Genomic DNA, 21,692 nt, shown 5'->3' on the forward strand with positions numbered 1-21,692 from the left:
ATGATTAAAGAAAAATACTGGAGTGACTTGATCGTTACTTTTGTCACATGGCCGTCTTATTCTGAGGTAACTGAGGCCTCACAGGTCAAGTCCGGGGTCTCATGTTTGTGACTGAGGTCTGCAGTGAACTGCCACTGTGTCCATGTTGTACCTGTTGAAGTGGTAGATGTCCTGGATGTTGCCGAATAGTGAACCTTTGTCCTCGGAGCTCAGTGCCAGTCGGGATTGGTTACTGATACACTCCAGGTAGTCCTGCACAGGAGGAGAGAGAAAGAGAGAGAGAGAGAAGTCATGTTAGAGCTGGACAACTGTGGATTGATTGGCAGCAGCCTCGGTGCACGCACACACACACTTCATTATTACAGCTGACTCAGATTAACTCCTTCATTCTTCTCCAAACTTTTCACCCGCCACTTAAAACTACCATGCACCACTCTGACCAATGCTGGTTGACCAGTTTGTGATTGAAGGCGTTCAGGAAATTTCTGTATATTCTAAAATAATCAGACAAAAAAACACACACAGCAAAACTAGAACTTCAGACCAAATCAATTTCCACGGTAGAAACAGAAATGGAGACTCCTCATTAATAGAGTTTATTTATTTCTGTTGTACTAAAGAGGAAAATATTATTCACATCCTTTTAATTTATTGTTTTTCCTGTGCACATTAAATTGTATTCATTGCAACAGGGGAAAAACTCATCATTTGTCAGGGCCTCCATTCCAGCTCTGTTCTTTATGTTGCAATAGCCGGCAGCAACGTAAGTAATTATTTTTTGAGAAATACAAATACAAATTAAAACACCCATGGTAGTTATCGTTTTTTATTTAATTTGAATTCTCTTATTTGGTTTGAAGTGGTATTGAGAGACGTTAAGTTATGTTAATGCTCTGCTCGATCCCCTGTGGCGCTGTTTTGTGTCAACATCCTGATCGGGGAGATAACACTGATCATCAGGTTTGAGTCCCACCACAGTCACTCTGATGCTGCAGGAAACACAGGTTCAACATGTTGGAAAACAGGTATAAATCTGCTCAGGCTGATTTAACACCAACGTCTCTTATCACTGGCTCCATCAGTGCCGTCAGCGCTGTAACGACTCGGCTCTCAGTCTGCCCCGCAGATAGAAAGTGAGAGGTGGGGAGGGAAACACACACCTGGTTTTTGTTGCACTAAACCCCTCACATTCATTTGTCATTATGTTCTTGGATATGTTGTTTGCACTGTGTAATCACAACCTCAAGTCGATAAAAAAATCTGAATCCGGATCAGAAAACACACAGGAGCCGTGTCTGTCTCTCCGAAGCGTCTCTTGCTCGTCTGTCTCTCTGACAAATGAGCTCAGATAATATCTGTTCCTGCAGGCTGCTGAAAGTCAGGAGTCAAACCCGAAACACAGCTACACGTGAAGAACACGTAAGACACACACACACACAGAGCTGTGGGATAGTCGGTCAGTAGGAGGAAGTATCCACCACAGTCTGTAACTGGGCAGGACACACACCCAGTGATTACAGCACACACTGATCCCCTGCTGTTATCTGTTGAATTTACAGCCTGCTGCTGTGGCTTTATCTTCTATGTTAATGTTATAATAGCAGCAGTCATTTAGAGAAGGGATTTCAAAAGAGTCTCAGCCAAAACAACCTGATTCAAACAAAGTGAAAGTCATTTTAATGTTTATGGGTTTAAAGGTGATGAGAGAGGCCGTGGTTTTTTGGTTTGGAGGATTTGTCGGTTAATCCCGCTCACGGGCAGGTTGCTGGTTATGTGAGGGGTCACGTCAGGAGGTCATGTTTGGATTTTGTTGACTATCGTAGGTAATGTGTAAGGTGATGCTTTATTAGCCACGGGTCACAGATCTGACCTGGCCTGACCCGTTCACTCAACAACCTGAGCCAAAGCCTGGCTGATTCTCAACAATGGGCAGCACTCACACACACACACACACACACACACACACACACACACACACACACACACACACACACACACACACACACACACACACACACACACACACACACTCACTCCTTAAGGTTCACTCCTTGCTAAGCATCAGACATAACATGTACAAACTTGATACTTTCTCCTGTTAACTATTAACCAGCTCAAGTACACACTTCTTTCCTCTGCAACAATCACATCCCTTCACAGTCGGAAGTCATTCCTCAAAATAATGTCGAGTGCCGATGTTGAAATCTCATTAATTTGAACAATTTGTCACTTTTATTTGAAATGCCCAGTCAGCTACAAATGGCCTGTCAGTCGGAAAGCAAAGTGGCACAGAGAGCCTGACATGCTGCATCGCACAAAAGAAAAGCACATGCAAATATATTAAACAAAATCAAATGGGGAAAACATGTTCGCCTAACACATGCACACAACACTCAGGACACAACCACATGCATAAACTTCTGCAGAACACAAAAGAAACATTTCCAGGGAGACTCAGTATGACAAGCTTGTTTATCACTTTTTAGTGTCTCCAGGAAACGTGTTGTTTTCCAAATCGTTTTTTATTGAGCTCAGTGAGACTCGGGAAAACCTTTTTAGTTTTGGCTGCACGTTTGAGCATTAGGTTGTGTTGTCCATTTTTGCAGAACGTTTTCATAGGCCTTTTCTGTTTTTGCAGCAGTATTTGGTGTGTTGACAAATCCCTTTTCATTTCTTTTCTTTGGCTGCGTGGTTTTCAGGACCGCCATAGACATGAATTAATTCCTGGACCAACTGACAAACCGCTCAGTACTTTCACTTGTACTTTAACCGATCTAAATGAAAGCATACGGCTCACACACAAGCTCGCACAGTGTGTGTGTGTGTATGTTTGCAAACCACAACACTGCTGACTGATGGGACACAGGTGAGCCCAAGGGAGTCTGGGTAAATATTTGTGCTTGAGGCTACCCCACCCTCTGCCCTTGCAGGAAGCAGCATGGGCAGAGGGATTATGGGATGATAGCGCGGGACCAGCTCACACAGGACAGTGCTGATAATAGATGGGTTGAGGCCGTCCAGTAGTTTTCTCTTCCCTGTAAGTAAACCGTCATGTTAAAGCTCTTTTCACACAGACGCAGCCATCGCAATCCATCTTCTGTGCACCCACTGGAACCGTCATTAAAAAGGGTGAAGAAAGGCAAAATGCATGAGTCTCTTCCAAAGTGCTGCTGAAGAATTAACCGTCCTGCCGCCTGAGTGTGGTGGTCCAGGGCTGGGTGGTCTGACGCACTAATGGAGGTAGGTGATGTGCAGAAGAGCGACAGTGGAGGGTTATTAAGTGCTGCTACTAAGCTCTGTTCAGTGTTTTCCTAACCTACTTTGGACATTGTTATCTCAGACCCAAATCCCTCTTACTACCTTCCTCTCAGTCTCCCCCTTTTCCTCACCTCCTGAAAGGGGGAGGAAAGGAAGGAGGAGCAGGAGAGGGTGGGACATCGATCAAGGGTGACAGGCCAAAGCCACAACATCTAAAACCACACTCCCTCTACTTATCCTGTCTCTCTGGAATATGATTTTCCTGCTTTCTTTTTCCCTCGTATGAACCTTTTCAACCCTATACAACAAACACACATACACACACATGGCCCTTGACCCACGAGTGCAGAGCTGGGAAGGAAAGATGTGGAAAAATGTGGACAAGGCTCAGACACATGCATCTTGCACCACAAACAACTCAAATTTAGCTGCAGGACACAAATGCAAAGCACATGTCACATGTGTGTTGCACATGCTAGCATGCACAATATCATTTTTCATGTTCCATGGAACCAAAAAGAGCTGAGCAGAGAAACAAAAGAAGAAGAAGAGTGAAAGGAGAGCAACCTTTGGTCCAAACCACTGCACCCAAGCTTAAACAAAGCCTCTAAAGTCCTGACTGGAGGCAATGTGTATCCTCGCAGTTCAAAGCCAACTTTAACAAAGGGAGTGTATTTGTCTGAGTGTGTGTGCATACAGTGTGTGTGTGTGTGTGTGTGTGTGTGTGTGCTTTTTTTTTAAAAAAAGAAAAAAAGCTGTGTTTGTGTGTGCCCACAGCACAAAAGCACTGGTGTCGTGTAACTCAGTCCAAACCCCGCCTGCGAACGCAGGTGACCTTATTGTATTGAAGGTTCGCTGCAGGCAACAAGCTGCATGTGTCGTGTGTGTGTGTGTGTGTGTGTGTGTGTGTGTGTGTGTGTGTGTGTGTGTGTGTGTGTGTGTGTGAGGGGAAACCACAAAGATATAAAGGATGATTGTTATCTGGTGAATTTAAGCCCCATATTCCTCCTGAAGGTCACGGCAGGCACTGGACTGCAACACGTTTATGACATCCTACTGCCGCTCTGAGCTTAACTGGGTCAGCGAGGAAATATTTCACTTCTGTCACTGTTTTGCCTGGAAAAGATGGGACCTTGTAAAAATTTAAAACCATTTGATCTTGTTTGAATTTTAAACATTAAAAAGACGTAGTTCCGGGTCGATACAGATTGGCCTAATCACCAATGCGCGGCCTGTAATTCTGGGTAGTATCAGAGGTATTTCTGATGCTAGGTTCGGAAGATTTCTACCAAAAATATTTAGATCAAAACCTTAACTATAGTAAAACACAAATCCTGAAGATAAACTGATTGACCCATCCTGGGAGATACCTGAGAGGTCACATTTGGAGCTGATATAATCTGAGAACCCTTGAATTTGTTCAAAGCCTCACATCTGATGTGTTGCCAAATGTGCTTTACCTTTGATATTTTATACCCGTCCCACGTGTAGGATCCTTCTGCTTCTCATTTCTTGCAGAGGTTATATTATGTTTAGTTTTTTCTGTCCCTTACCTCTACTATGCTTCGCAGGTCCTGGACGTATGTTCTCTCTGTATCCAGTATCTCCTGCACCACTCGGTCCACATATGTCCTGGGTCCCTGCCCCGTCCGCTCACCTCCCACAGGACTCAACTCTGGCTCTGAATGTTCTGTTGGAGTCTGTTCGCTGCCCTGTCTCCCTTGCCCCCTCCCTGTGTCCATGCCTTTTTCATTTCTGTCCTCTTCCTCCCCACATCCCAGCTGCCGAGCCGGGACCAGCTCCAACCGAATGGCCCCGGAGTCCCGGTCCGAGGTCATTGGGTTACAGTGAGGGGCAGGGACGAGGGTGGAGCGGCTGCCCAGGGAGCAGTGACTGTCCCGGGAGGAGGCGGACGAAGAGGTGGAGCTGTAGCTAATCGGCCTTTCGGCAATGTCGGGCGACGAGTCCATGCTGAGGGCAGAGCAGTAGCGTGAGGAGGCGTGGCGGAAGGCTGGGTTGCGCAGGCAGCGGGCCGGGATGTCGACGGAGCTCAGGACAGAGCCAGAGTCCGGGACTTCAGGAAGGGGCGGCAATGCATCAGGCAGGTAGTTGTAATCATCTGGAGAGAAAACGAGACAAAGACAAACATAAGATTTGGGTCCAAATGTTATATAATATAATTATTAAGTTTCTGACAAACAACAGAACTGTGGAAATAAAAACACCAGCTGGCTCATTCATCTCAATGAGACCAACACAATGCCACAGTGGGGGTGTTGTTACGGGCAGCTCCACCCAAATAAACAGTTCAGCAGAAAAGGTTAACATGACTCACCACTGAAAAAGGCTCAATAACGGCCAATCAAACAGAAGCAAAGGTAAATGGCCTCTAAATTTCACCTTTGGGTGAAACAGACTTCTTGTCCTAGTGTTTCTAAATAAAAAGCTGCAGATAGAATACATGACGTTGTCTGGAACAATGATGCTACTACTTTGCTGTTGGTTGTGGTCTGACAAGTAAAATCAGTAAAATTTTATTTATAGCCCCCAAAGTTTAAGTTTGTCTCTGAACAACCTTGGAGGCCATCTTCTAGCCTCTGATCATAAATAAGCCTCTGAGGCCAATGGCCAATATTTGGGCCAAGACTCGTTCTTCTGTTCACCATACACTGTTAAGTTTCTTTTATCACACGTGTCAAACATGCAGCTGAATTAAAAGCTGATGCGTTTCAGAAATGTGTTCTTTTGATCTCAACACGCACGTAAAGCTGTGGCAACCAAAGCCTGCTCCAACATGATCCATCAAACGAAAAACAAAAACCCCAAAATCTTGTCCCTCGCCCAAAATATTCTACACATTCACACACTGAATATCTTTATAGAGATTCAACATGTGACCTCCATCAAAACAAAAAGCAACAGGAGGGATCCGTCTGATGGGAGACAAGCAACAGGTGCCATAACAGACACACAGAAAGACAGACAAAGCAAATTCAAACATTCAGCAGTCCCTGTACTTCTTCTTCATTAAACTAGGAGCTAAACAGAGTCACAGTATGTAACTTACGATTTACCACTTTAATATTCTTACAGCCAAACTGTTTAGTATCTCGATTCCTGACATTCCTGCAGACCACAGTGAGACTGACCAGCAGTTATGTGAGGACCACTGACTCACAGTTGTCCTCAGTTCCACCCAAATGTTTCATATACAAGGAGCTGGTGTGAGGAAACACACACACGAAACATAAACTTTTGATTTCTAATTATGTGAGCGTGCATGTTTGTGTTTGAGCATTTTTCCAACGGAACACAGAAAGAGCTTGAGTTTAATGACAAGCTTAGTGTAATACAGAGAGCACTGCACACTGAGGCCATGAATGAAAGCCCTATTTCACACACAAGATTGTGTGTGTGTGTGTGTGTGTGTGCGACTACAGGAGTCTGTTTGGCGTACCGCGGTGCCAAACTGGCTCTCAACCTTGTGTCTGTGGAGAGATCCGTTAAGATATGATTACTGACTCCCGAGGCCCCACAGTGAGGCCGGCTGAAGTGAAACCACACATGCAGCGTATCGGACAGAAGCTCTCCAAGTTTCCCTCAACGGTTTCCAAGGTCTCGCTTCAAAGGGCAGCTTTGACGGGAAGTGCAGGGAGCAAGCAAACACAGCAGCCAGGCGAGGGGAGGACAAGATGAGAGAGCCTCATACCGTCTCAGTGGGAGTTTGACACCGGTCTTTATAATCAAAGCTCCTTACACCAGAAGGCCGGCAGCACCGGTGTTGTGGCAACACTGATCTCCAGAGCCTTATAGGACAGTGTCACTCTCTCTCTCTCTCTTTCTTTCTTTCATACAGCAGCACCAGCTCAGCTTTAAAACCTGTCTCACTTCAAAGCTCCAGAGATCACACGCTCCAAAACATGAAACGTGAAACTGAAGACAAGCTCAAAGAATCCTGGGTACATACCCACTCTCTCACCTTTCAAATAGGTACCTTGGAGGTCTTTCTGCAACGGTGACACCTCTTTAGAGAGCAGCAGACATGCTCGTTAGACAGGTCTGCGATGAGAAGATCACAGGGTTGAGTTTGAAAACTACTAACAAATCGATACCCAGCTAAGAAACGACACCTGTAATCTTTAAGTTTAACTGGTTCCTGGTTAATGCTCTGTCAGCACAGCCATGAGAAGCAATTTGTGCCTCTGTATCTTCCCCAAAGACACTTTCGCATGTGGACTGGAGGAGTCAGGAATCAGATCACTGACATTTTGATTAGTGGAGGACCCGCTTTACCCACTGATCCACACTGCCCTAGTCTGGTCCTGATCATGAATAGTCCCTTGATCCATTGCGGATATGAAAATATTGATGAGTTCGGCTTTGAGTCCAAACATCACAAATATGTCCAGGCCCTGGAGTCTGTCCGTACCATTACCATTACAAACATGTTTTTCAGAGGCAAATAAAATGTCAATTTCTGGTTATATTGTTTCTTGGATGGAAATTATCTGTATTGAAATCCACCTTTGAAAAAACAGTAACGGAGGGAGACGCCTGCTGAATCACAGCTTTAGCTTTAATTCTGCTTCGTTGGCGTGCCAAGAAAAGCAGGAAGGAATTGGAGCGTCCAAAAACTGGAGTGGCATGTAACAGTGTTTTCCTCAGACAAGCTTGGGTGCTGATTGACTGTGCGTGTTTAAAATATGCGTGTGCGTCCATCCAAATACTTACACTCCCCCAGTCTGACCCACTTTTCAACAATTACAGATCAGAGAGTCCAGTGGGTGAGAACAACACAAAAACCAACATCCTCGGCTTGGTGATAAGCAGCACACGGCTTTAGAGTCATCATACACACAATACAGTTTTATTATATTACACGTGAAGACATTAAAGAGTAACTGACCGGTTTCTTTGTCCTTTGTCTAATCTGTGATTTATCCGTTCTTATCACAACAGGTGTATGTCAATCTATCCCGTGTGCGTGTCACTCAAAATGCATTATGTTTATCACTGAAGATAACGCTACCTGAACGAACAACCTAATGATCCTCGCATAGGTAGATATGGGCAGTGCACACGTGCAACTGGCGTGGACGCACACGCACACACACACAGGCTTAGAGAGTAAATACAGACGAAACCATGTGTTTCCGTTTGCAGTGAAACCCAAACATCACAGAGAAAGATTGCTCCATCCCTTGTTTGCCCAGCCCCTCCTTCCCAGCTTCGAGCTTCATGTTTGGGGCACGCTGTGGTCGTCTCCTGGGTGAACTGGCTCTTGAACACACACACACCAATAACCTGCACGCCCTACTCAACACACACACACACATGCACACACGCACACAGATGGAGAGAGAGGGAGGATGGCCAGCCTTTAGTTTGCTCCTGTCCGGATTATGTTCCACCCGCTCCTTGTAAATGATCTGTAATTATAGTTCCTAAGCCTGCAGGTTAGGACCGTTTCTCCTGTGTGTGTGTTTGTGTTGTACATCCGTGCATGCAAGGATTAGGGCAGTGTGTGAGGGCTGCGTTTCCTGCTGGGCGAGACAGAGAGGGTGAATCACAGAGAGGCTGCACAACCTGTCTTCAATCTCTGGCTTTCATTTAACTTGAAAAATAAAGCCCCCAAAGAGCCGAGGCTCTATGAAGTTTAAGATGTTGATCATCAGGCTCGTCTGGAAGGAAAACAGCGTGAACCAGGAGGAACCGGACTGAGAAGAGAGCAGGCGATAAACACTGAGGGAACAAACACTGGCAATGTACTGCGAGTCGAGTGTAAACAACTATTGTGCTTTATCTTTAGGACAAGGAAATACCTGTAAATATATGTTTATTCTGATTACTTAAAAATGGATGAAAAATGGATTGGTAGTAGATAATATATAAATTGTAAAATCCTCAATATTCTTTGCACCACGACACAAAACAACTTTGGAAGGAACCAATTTAACAACCAAAAGCTGCTTTCAGATACGCACTGAAGTCATTTTCCTGAAAATTTCCAGATGTGTGAACACAATTGTCGGAGTGAGTTGCTCCAGACGTTTTCCAGGAAAATTGTCTTGCCAGCTCTGTGGTAAAATATCGGGAAAATGTCTGAGTGAGCTTATGTGAGGACACATCAGGGAAATGTCAGACAAATTCATATCGAGTGAGTGGGCGTGTTAATGATGTTTCACATGACAGACACGAAACAGAGTTGCAGCGCACATACGAGACACCAACAAAGATTTCAACTTGGACAGATGACAAGATCCGAGTGGTTTTTGCGGGAATGACCAACGATGGTGTTGTGATGTGTAAACAAAAATGTGGTTTCTGCAGCAGAATCTTCATCTCCTGCCTCCTGCATGCTCTACCCAGACATTTGCTTGAAAAGCATATAAATAAAGTTTGATTGATTGATATTTCAAAGTGGATTGAATATAACATAAGAACATATATTCAACATATTAAGGAACAACAATTGAAATGAATAATGATTGAAACCGTTTAATCTATAAACGCATTCTGTGGTCAGTGTCGTGTTCACAATACACAAACAATACACACAGGGTTATAAACTGCTTCCAGTCAAGAATAAACAGATCAACATTTTGCTGTGCATGAGGCCACATCACACATCCACAACAACCTGCTACAACCTGATCATTCCTCTCTATCCCTTCAGTCACTGCAACAGGTTGGTGAAGCCCCTCTACCCGTCCAGCCCGGTTTAATGACTCTACACTTAACTTCTCCAGTTCCACTGCACGCTTTATGGTCACCTGAAGAGCCCTTCATCCTGAAAGTGGTCAGCAAACAGCTGTGAGGACCCTCGTCTCTTTACGGCCCTGACGAGCTTCACAAGTGGCTCAGACAGCTCCAACAGCTCTGTGAGTGCTTTATAATGGGCACGTGAACATCCTATGAATCCTGAGTATTATGTCATCTGCAGATGTTGGATACAGAGCAGCTGCAAAAATACCTTGTGTTTGTTTTAACCTATATAGTATCCATATAATCATTGGGTTTAAAATATATAACGTGTGGAGTAGGTTGGTTCCAGGGAGTATCCCTCGGTAATAAAACAAAGTCCAAGGATAATCAAAGAGGTGAATTTAGAAAATACCCATCAACCAATGGAGCCACTGCACGATCCACTGTATCACTAATTCTGTGAGGATAAATGAATGAAGTTTGAACTCTCTGCTGCGACTGTGAACGAACAGAGAGCAGAAAGTGGCGACAACAACACAATAATATCAGTGAGGCGTGACCAGCACAACAAGCTGTCAGTCATTCCTCCATCTTTCTTTGTTTTTCTTCCATCTCTTCTACTCTAATTTTCTTGCCAATTGCATCAAATTCAATCAAATGTCAAAGCTGCCACCATCTAGATTCTTGCTATTTTCTTTTTCTTCCATTTTTCTATTACACATACAAACTCTGATTATGTTCAGCAGGTCAGCCAAGTACGCTGTGTCCATATGAGCACCGCAGGACATTCCTCTGGGCTCAGACCATCCCTCGCCAGGCGTATACTTTACTATGTAAAAACACACACAGGCCGGCTTGTGTATGCGGCTAGAGACCACCAAGGCTCATATTTGCATTGGGAGCACATGTGTTCAGAACACTCCCTTTTACTGAGACTCATCTGAACGCAGGACTGTGACTGTACAGTTACAAGAGGATATCACAACAGTTGTTCATTATTAATATAGATTGTAGACATTGTAATTCAGAGAGTTAAATCTTTGGACTGTTTTTGATTTAACCTGCAACATGCCTGCAATTAATACATTTTATATCTACAACAGTGTCTACATAAATAATCTTGGTATCTTTATGAAGGTTCAATTGTGGGTTTTCTCCACAGGTGTAAGCAGCAGTATAGATGGGAGTAAATGAAGACGGAACGTAACACAAAAACAACATTGATTTACATCTATGAAAAGATAAAGCTATTTCTCAATTAGCTTGAAGTAAACTTGCACTTGTGATGTCATGGAGGCTGGAAATGATCTTAGCATGGCACGCGTATAAACAACCCACAGAATAGATGTTTTAACACAAACATGCTGCTCAGCAAAATCCATGTGAAAGACATCATCTCCAGAGAGGAGTGAGTTAACCAGACAGGATCTTGACCACACACACACTCAGCCAACTGGTCCTTTAATCAACCTGGTTTGCTTGTGTGTGTTTGTGTGTTTTCTGTGTTTATGCTGCAACAGAGCGGCCAGATGGCGGCTGAGCTCAGTGCCATGCAGCTTATTGCTGACTGTGCAGTCTCATGAGAGGCAACAGCCCTGAAAACATCCAGACACTGATAATAATCTGATGAACGACAGGTCCTGTAAGTACAACACAGAAATGAAAATGTTTGTTTTCGGCTTTGGCAGCATCTTGGTTGAGGAAAGACGATGGCAAAACTTGGTGAGAAGAGGACATGTGTGAGAACTGAGGAGGAGAGGACCCGAAGGAATGAAAGTAGGAAGACAAGATGAGAAGAAAGGCCAGAGGTCAAACACCACCCACTCCCTTGCTCCTTTTCCATCTCCCACTCGCTCTCTTTTAGTTTCGGCCTGTTGTCAAACTTTAACTCTGCTAAAGTGACGTCAGTGGCAGTGTATTGTACTTTAAAACGTTTAACCCAAACTCGTGTATTCACTCCGCACCTACATCCTCATTTTTGAAAGTCAATTTTCCGAGACCTTTTGTTCCCTGCAGCCTGCGCCAATTCCTCCGCAGCACAATGGCGCATCTAAAAGTTCTTGCTGTCCGTTTAGCCACGGCCTCGCATCTTCCACCGTGTCCACTTAAGGTCACTCCCCGTTTCTGATAGAGACGCAGGCTTGATCACAACTGACGCTAAGGACCTTAAAATGTCACTCAGGATTTCACAGCTTGGCCGAACAACCGCGGAGGAGCAGAGGCGGAAGAAAGGGACGGAGATGGAGAGGATGGAGTTGAAAACAGAGGGCGGGGAATTCACTGCGCGACTTATAGAGCGCTTACAAAGACCTTTGGTGGCCTGGAAATTCTTTATAATGCAGATGTTTCAGAGGACGGACGGAGAAGGACGAGAGGTAAAAGGAAAGAAATAGCATCGTTCCTTTAATATAGATCTGCAGAACAAGCTGCACAAGCTGCAACAATCTCATGACAGCGTTTCAAACATGTCAACACACGTCACGACTGATACAGACAGAAGTTTAAACATGACGTGTGACTTAATAGACTCTTGTGGCTTTAACAGCCTCGCAAAACATGATGTGTGTAACCGCACACACGACTGGGAGGCTAATTAGCAACAAATGGCTTTTGCGCCTCGATAAAGTTTTTTAATGATTAAACGCCACACAGACGCCCTCGCACATCTATCACTCTTATCTGCAGGTTGTGTTTACGGGATGTGAGGAGAAGTCTCAGGCGGCGATTCTCTGTTTGTTATTGACACTGTGGACATCAGTGAGGAATGTGCTGCATAGTCGCCTCTGTGGGAAAAAAAAAAGCTAACACCCCCCCTATTTTCAGACACACACACACTCGTATACACTTTCGCACCCGCCCATGGGACACCCATGCGACCCTCCACGCACACACCCTTGCTCCCCCTCTGAGGGCGACACACTAGCCTCGTTCTCTGACCTGATTGGATTTCAGCCCAAAGGAAAAGCTCAAAACTCTTTGCATTCACCTCTGCCTGCACGGTACCGTCTTACACAGCCTCTATATGCAACATAGATTGAGATGGGAAGACTATTGATTTGTTTGGATTACTCCAACAGGACCTGCCCCCGCCCACCAGCCACACAGCATCTGTGGAGATGCAGTTTCTGGGTGGGGGGCAGATGTCCTCTCACAGGACTGGAGGGTGGAAGGAGGAGGACGGAGGGGTCCATTGTCTCCAGCACCTCTAAACCAGAGTTTGCTCTAAACAGTAATTATTCCCTCCTCCTCCTCCTCCTCCTCTGCTCCTCTCTATCCATTTGTAGCCACCAGCCCCTCACCCCCCAACTGCTGCCCTCGAGGCTCTAATTTGGGTCACAGGCTGCAGAATGGCATCCCAACACCGAGTCAAACCAACACCCAGCATGAGGAGACTGACACGTGCTGGCTTTAAGAGATATGAAGAGATAGAAAAATAAACCAGAGTGGAAAAGTTTTTTTTTTTACACTTAATCTGTTTGTTTTGGAAACAGGAAGAGAAGGTTTGTTACAGATTTGGCTTCTCGTGAGTCTTCATTTGCAGTTCTTGAAAAAACACAAACGCAGAGGCACACCTTGCATTTCCACCATTGAAACCACCTTAATTTTTATCTATAAGTGCTGGCAAAGTAAAATTTAAAACCACAAGTCTTGTGAAAGAAGAGCACAAAGCTCCGTACGTCATCACCTCAGAACCTTTAACAGTTGCACGAAAGCAAACACGCTCCCTTCAACAGCAGGGATGAGAAAACAAACCATGAGGACGCGGTTCATACAACAGCTCTGCCGAGAGACGCACGCTGCAGAGACACTTCACACAGAGCTGTCAGCTGAGGAAAGAAATATCATACACACAACGCGACTCAAGACTCGTAATTGGATCTGATATTTACAAGCTGTTGTCTGATGTTTGACCACTAGAAAATAACCACTTTCTAAACTTTAGTTTCTTTCAATCTTCATTCAAAAACAAATGTTGTGCATTGTTTATTTCTTCAAATAGAAAATCAGGATTTTCTTCTGAAATGCAACATCTTTGATGCCAAAGTCCAGTCCCACCACATCACAGATTCATTTCAAACTTGTGAGAGTGTCTTTAATTGAAACATGCTGGAAAACATTTTTGTTTATGCCTGAGAAATAAAAAATGTAAGTTTAACAGCTGCTGCTTACCGGTTGGCATCGTGGCTGGTTAGCCTCTCCTTCCAAAAGAAATGAGAGTGACTGAGGGAGAGTTTTTAAAAAAAACGCAGATCTGGGTAGAAAGACGATTTCCTGGGCATCTCACATTATCCAAAAGTATTCCAAGCAATATTCCCAGTGAAACCTGAAAAGCCTTAGATTTCCCAAATTCTCTCAGTCATTGTGATTCCTCTCTCCCAGGAGTAGACGTTCAGTCCACTCCTCCAGAATATCAACAGGACCATACGCTCTCCCTCTCTCTCTGAATGTTTTTCTCCTGAACACACACAAACACACAGACACTCCTCCGCTCAGGCTGATGTGTTCCCTTCTTTTCTTTCCTCTCACTTCACTTCTCTGAGGATCTCCTCTCTCTGTGCGTCTCTCCCTCCCTCTATCCTGTGGCAACAACTGTGTGTGTGTGTGTGTGTGTGAGTGTTTCCATGTGTGTGTGTGTGTGTCAGAGTGAATGGCCTCTGCTCCCTCCCTGCTGGGTATTCCCCTCCCCCTGACTCCTCCTCCTGCTCCCCCAGCAGCAAATTACAAGGAGCTGGGAGTTCCACATCAAGTGCCTCCTCTCCTCCTTCTCCTCTTTCTTCCCCTTCTTCTTTTTTTTGTTTTGTTTTTTTATCTTTGTCAATTTCTTCTTCTCTTCTTCTTCCCTCATTCCAAAATTAAACTTTCAGCTTGGCGTGTAATGCTGAGACGAGGGCCGGCGGCACCTTTTGTGTGCGTTCGTGCGTCTGCTGCACGCTCAGCAGGCAGCTGAACTGCTGCTGTTGGCGCACAGCTCCAGAGATCACACACGTACACACACTTTACAAGGCCAAGCGAGGGATATGTGTATGTGTGTGTGTGTGTGTGTGTGTGTGTGTGTGTGTGTGTGTGTGTGTGTGTGTGTGTGTGTGTGTGTGTGTGTGTGTGTGTGTGTGGAGGGGGTTACGGCTGATCAATAGGCCGGGAGCCAGCTCAAACAAAAGCTCCTCGTTCAGTGTGAGACACTGCACCGCTCATTGTGTCCCACATCAGAGAGGCTGGACAAAACGAGCGTGTACACAACTGTCTGCAGTGGGAGGACAGAGCAATTCTCAACCAGTCAAGATGAACATCAGAGAACATGGGCAGAGATGGGATTCACTCTATAGGACAGGAGGTCCTGATTTTTTTGGGTTTGCAACCACTTGTCAGTCTGTTTGCTTCATTAGTGGTGCAAATACAACATATAGTTCAGAACTTTTTATCCCTAACTAGGGGTGTGGGTTATGGGCTCCAGTTAAAAGATGCTATAGAGTTGCATTATGATAATTATAGGGACATTTCTAACTCTGCCAATGTGGTTGTGGTTTTCATTTGTTTGTCTGGTAGTTAGACTGAGTAGATTAGATTACCATAAAACATGGGAGAGAACCAATTAATCTGGTGGCAGATCGGGCATTTGTATCACTTTCCTCAACCAGAGAGAGGTTTGCACTGTCCTGAGCTCCTGTCTAGTTTTTAATATGTCCTTCGTAAATTACGCAACTGTACGGAAGCGCAATGCTGAATTGCTAGAACATCCCATTAATATAATTTAAAAACATGGAAGGGCTTAGCCGTAAATAAAAGACAGGAGGAAATATTATTTGTATTTGTGTAAGACTACACTTAGTTCTATTTAATGTAAAAATGGATTAGTCTGTAGTCTGTCTTCCCTCATCCCCACCTGTATTTGGGTACAAGTTGTGATCATTTCAACCAAAGACTTTAGTTTTCCTCATTTTAACTCATTTCTTTTTGAACCTTTTAAAATGATTTAATAATTCACCAGACTTGAGGGAAGTTTGGCAAAAAAAACACTTAAACTTTGTCTGGGTCAGAAACTGCTGCTCCTGGGTCTATCTGTTAGTTATAACTCAGGACAGGTCATGTGTCCCATAAGGGGGACACACGAGAGACAATAGACCCTCAGTCTCACACACTAAAGCCAATGTGTTGACTATTTGTCGCCCCCCTTTAAAGACAGGGACTGGTCCCATCAGCATGGGGTCCTGCTCACACCACCCCCTTCTCCTCAGCACAACAAAAACAGAGACCCCCTGGACTACACCCTCACACAAGCACACGCAGACCAGATCCCGAGAAGCATGACCCCTCTCTCTAATGGGCTGAGGGTCCGCTGACCCACGACGCCCCTAAACCTCCAAACCTCCTGTCCGAATCTAATCACTGTACACCCCCCCCCCCCCCCTGCCAGCACAACGTCTCTCACACAATAATGAACACCTTTAGTTTGGCAAACACACAGAGGCAGCGTCTAAACTCCTCGGTTCAGCCAAGCACGACCTGTTGATGACAGAAACCTACAGCGGCAGTCTGCATGGCTTATCTGATGAACCCTGCTCCGACAGCCTCCACTCGGCTCCGCGCACAACACTTCGACAACACTTCTTTTACAGGATATGATGCTCACTGTATGAGCTGCAACACATACAGACACGCTGCTTTAAAAGAGGGATTAAAGGGGAGACAGAAAGACTGAGGTTATTGATAAAAATCAAAGATTACCTCAATGTTTTGTCTGTGGTTTGGATCCTGTGAATGAAAACTCAAGCAGACTGTCTGAAACCTCCAGAAGAACAGGATTCCAGCAGCGTGTGGTTAGTTCTACACAGATGATCATTTTCACTGTTGAATCATTTGTCGATTGGGTCAGAAAATGTTGAAAAAAACCCGCCTGAGCCAGAGGTGTCATCTTCACACAGCTTGTTTTGTCCAACTTTAAAATATTCGAATGTGCCCTGCGTACATGTATGAAACAGAGAAAACTGCAGGAATTTTATGAGACCTCCTCATTGACTCTGCAGCCAAGACGAGATGTTAGATGAGGAGATCGATAGCAACTGTGTAAACTTAATATGCAGCTTGATCCAAGACAAAGTCCATCAAGGCAAGTCTCGCCACTCAGCAGCCATGTTGGCAACATCCCCAGTTTTCTTTAATTCCATTCTCCTCTCTCTTACACCGTCTCTGGCCAACGTTAGCTGAGCTTAGCATAGAGACTGCACTGTTCTGCTGTCAGAAAAATTATATATAGGATTACTTCTTCAACCACAAATTGTTGCTTTCAGATTTATGTTCTTCCCTCCATCCATTAGCTACAACGCTAATCCTTCGAGGGACACAGGGAGGCCAGAGCCATTTTGGCGAGGGGTGCACCCTGGACAGGTCGCCAGACTATCACAGTGCTGACGTACAGAGATTAACAACCATTCATGCTCATTTTCACACCTTCTGACAGTTTAACGTTTCCAATTCAACTGTGTCTCTTTGGACGGTAGAAGGAAACCCAAGAAAAAACTCATGCAGACACAGGTTCAAACCCAGATTCTTCTTGTTGTGTTTAAGACAGTTCTAACCACTGCACCACCGTGCCATCCTAGTTTTGGTCTTTGCTAATTGCTCTATAGTTGGCTTAGTTAGGATATGAACTTTCTGAGCACGCTTGTAGTTGATATTGTAGTATAGGTTAATCTTTCAGTGAGTAATTCATGGTTTCTGATTAAATAAAACTGGATTAATATATGGGACCGATATCTGATATATGAATATGTCCAATTTGGTGCAGATCCAAATAATAATCCAGATCTATCAGATTTAAATGTGGTTTAAATGTTGGCGATCTGCAAAGGTATGTGCTGTGCTGAGAACCAATCTAGTCAACACATTTGTGTCAAAGGACTTTCACAATTTCACGTCTTGCATTCAAGTCAAAAACTTGACGTCAATACTTCTTTTCAACTCAGTGCAGCCAACACTCCACACCTAACTCGCTCTCCACACCACCGCCCTTGCTCGGCTCTGCTCCAGTGTCATTTCCCATGTCTCCCCTCTCCACTCAAAGAGATTACCCAACAGACGTCCCCTCCTTTTCAACAACAACAAGCTACAACGAGGCAGCGCGAGTTAAACACCCAAAACAGGGGCAATCACTGGCTCCAGTTCCCTTCATGCAGAAGTGGAGTCAGAATTGATGGTTTAAGAGTTTGCAGGGTTGCCAAGATGACCGGGGCCCACAGGGCTGTGGTGGTCACTATGACGACAGCGGGGCATTCATCTCTAAGGCTGAGCAGCGTGTGGAAAGACAGCGAGAGAGAGAGAGAGAGAGAGAGGGAAGAAAATGCTTATTGTCAATAAACCACTCCATTGCTCATAACACTCCGGCAGCGCAAACACAGAGGCAGGGCAAAGGGTTCATTCACACTCTATTCAACTTTTACTGATGCATGCACATACACACACTTGTTTTCGAACAGGATTGTAAACCTGTCCCTAATCACTTTAGCATGTCTTGTAGGGACGAGGGCTGCAGATGAAGAGAGGTGGAGAACTAATTTAATGGATGTTATTGGAGTGAACTGAGTGTGTGTGTCTGAGTGTGTGTGTATAAAATCCCGTCCACTCTCCAGCTCCAGACAGCCTGACAGCTTCTTCATTTTCTCAGCTGTCCCCAGTTTCTGTGGTAACGTTTGCGGCACATGACGGACTATACGCCGACAGAATATTGAGAGAGAAATATATTCAGAGGCTGAAAGAGACTGTGACTAATGACAAGAGTTTGTGGGTGGAGGGGTCATTCATATACAGTTTCCCCCTCCCTCTGTGACCCTGTCTCTCTTTGTCGATGGCGAGATGGATCATCTGCAGACACGCTCTCTTTCTTTTTCCCCTCACACGGACTCTTGAAGTGTCACCAACCTTAAAAGCTTTTCTTCTTGCCGCCTGAGCTCTTTATTAAACTCTTAACTGGCCCTTTTGGAAAAATCTATTCTGACTGTCTGACAGTATCTGATCTATATCAAAGTTATTCTAGCTCGTCATTGATGCTCTAAGATTAATTAAATTAAAGATAATTAAATATTAACACAAGAGGTATATGTCCCCCATTGGTATATCTTATGATATTCTTGAAGATATCAGCAGTAATTTCATACAGACACCAATAGACGCAAAAATAAAAGAAACAAAAATAAAACAAATATCTACAGGGAAAAAGCTATGTCATACACAAAGAAGACACCGACAAAGAGGTCTAAAGAGTTTGTGGTGATAAGAGTGGAAAACCATGTGATCTCCACAGCGGAGTTAATTTGTCACTTCCTGCCTGTCTGCTGCACCAGGGCGCTCCACCTCTCGCCTGAATAATGCGGAGGATTTGTTGCTGTTGTGAACACGTTTGTGCAGAGAACCTGCCGCAGTGTTGAGCATGTGTGAAAGGCAAACTCTGGGTAAACTCGGTAGCCAGTTCTCATGCCTGAAAATGGCTACAATGTCTTATTCTGAATAAGGTCAACAGTTGGAATATTGCTGTAAACGTAGTCAGTGTCTGGTGTTGGGCCTTCAACAAACACTGTCACACTAAACTGAGATATGGACAGGGATGGATCTATTTACTGGACATGTTGTCAGTTGTTACAGTTGGAAAAGCACATGTGTAAAAAAGGTAATTTTGGCTAAATTCCATGTAGCTGCTCCTGGTTCACTGTCACAGTCATTGGTTGACTCAGACACTTTTCCCACTACAGTTGTCCTCTATGAGTAAGGCCTGTTCAGACATACAGCAGCAGGCTTTTCAAAGAAAGCCTGACATGTTTGGCATTTTTGTGAATGTTGGGATCTGCACTAGACTTTAAACTCTGTGAAACCTTTGGTTGGACAGAGTGAGCTTGTAAGCACTGACCCACTTGCATGTCCGTAGGGTGCAAGGGGTTAATTCCATCTCTTTAGGAACACTACTGCCAGCGAACACATCTGTATACTCAGACTGACTAAAATAACATTAAATGGTCTTAGTGAACAGAAATGACGTACATGTTTATTTGCATGTACAGCAGAGAAGACAGATCTGATCACAAGTGGTCACCGGAGACTGGTGTGAACTGACGTACTTAAGGCCATCCACGGATGTTCAGGTCTGAACAGGCCAAAAGATCTCTGGCCAATAAAAACCGAAAATAAACTTCCAACATTTCATCAGCTGAGGGCAGTTTCACCAGAGTAAAATCTACAATCCTGATCAACTCTGTAATATCACGTATCGATTTTTCTTCTCCCAGAGGAGGTTTACATATTCCCGGATTGTATTCCCTCAGGCCGCAGCGGTCTGCTCACAGTGCCAGGACAAGTCCAGGAATTTCTGACTCTCACTTGCCAGAGGTTTTACTGAAGCATTAGCAAGATCTTATATAAGAGCAAGGAATCCCTCCAAACTGTCCAAATGATCCAGGGAACCAGTGGGAGAATCCAGGAAAATGAGGAGCGTCTTCGCCATTCCAGCAGACTAAACAACAACAGTGACACAGAAATAACTACAGCTGCTAACAGCAAGGTCAGCAGCGACAGCCGCTGCTAATGATAGAGCAGGGTGGCACCGCGGCCATGAAAAGTATTTACGATAGGAGGTAATGTCAGTATTCAGCTATGCAGCGAATCGGTGTTTATATTGACAGATGAAGATAAAGAAAAGGAGCTGATTGCCAGGAGGAGGAAATGGAAAGAGAGGGGAGGGGGCGAAGACGCAGGAAAACAGGTGGTTTAGTGGAATAACTTTCATTTCCAATAACTGAATATCAATAGCTGTGATTGTAGGACAATTCTTTATGCACTAACACGCCATACGTCTATATAACCTAGTGTATTGTTCTTTCTTTCTTTTTTGAGAGAAAATGTCACAAAAAAGGCAAATTTTACATTTGTGTACTATTTAAATGAAACCAACAAGAGAGTACTGTGCAGGGAAGTGTGTGTGTTTCTTTGTGTGTGAGAAAAGTTACCGTGTGTTGAGTGAGTACATGAGCATGTGTGGCGGATATATGGAGGAAGCTGTGTTTGGCCTCAGATTAAAATGCAGGACAAGGGTCCTGCTCCAGGAAAGGAGACCAGCAGAGTGGAGACACAGGGACTTTTCTTCCCTTAGGGAAACACGTGACACATACAAAAAATGATATCAATAAAGCACTCATGGCGTAATTTATAGTTCTAAGAAAATCTAATAAGGTTAATGGTGTTTAATGGGACTTGTGTCTTGGTATTTTAAGGCCAAAGTAAAAGATTTAAAAGTGACAAGGAGGTTATGTTTCCATGTGTTTGTCTGATAGGTAGCAGCATTACGCAAAAACTACAACATGGTTTAGTGTGAAACTTCATGAATGGATGTGGGGCAGGAAATGCTTGATACATTTTCGTTAATTTGCAATATGCAATATAGTGATAAAGTGGTCACATTAGGCAATAATGCCAAATACCAAATACTGTCTAAGAATGGAAAAGAACAGTCTGGTCACGTATAACTTATGTTTATGAAGACTGTTCATCATCAACACATGAGCTTATTACTGTCTAATAGTATCCATCTCATACATGATACAAAAGTTATGGAAAGTTGCTTCTGCGGCAGTTTAATCAGGTCATCTGATTCAAGACAGTCTGACTTTTAACCACAGAGTACAAGAAACCATGAGCACAGATCAATAAATATAGACTAGACCTTGATGAAATCTTAATGTGTCGCATGA

At 44.3% G+C, this 21,692-nt stretch overlaps 1 protein-coding gene across 3 annotated transcripts in view; it reads right to left on the minus strand.

The window, feature by feature from the left end:
• Nucleotides 1-21,692, minus strand: part of LOC109636099 (pleckstrin homology domain-containing family G member 1) — a 56,342-nt gene that overhangs the window by 15,802 nt on the left and 18,848 nt on the right. For 2 of the 3 annotated variants that reach the window (XM_020097644.2, XM_020097646.2), the window contains exons 2-3: nt 4,812-5,377; nt 152-252 (exon numbers count right to left, since the gene is read on the minus strand). In XM_020097644.2, the coding sequence (XP_019953203.2) occupies nt 152-252; nt 4,812-5,377 (667 nt within the window). Of the gene's footprint in view, nt 1-151; nt 253-4,811; nt 5,378-14,133; nt 14,275-21,692 lie in introns of those variants that run through there. The other variant, XM_020097645.2, reaches the window with a different exon arrangement.

This window comes from Paralichthys olivaceus, chromosome 19 (assembly GCF_024713975.1).
Source record: "Paralichthys olivaceus isolate ysfri-2021 chromosome 19, ASM2471397v2, whole genome shotgun sequence".
In the NCBI taxonomy this organism is placed as follows: Eukaryota; Metazoa; Chordata; class Actinopteri; order Pleuronectiformes; family Paralichthyidae; genus Paralichthys; species Paralichthys olivaceus.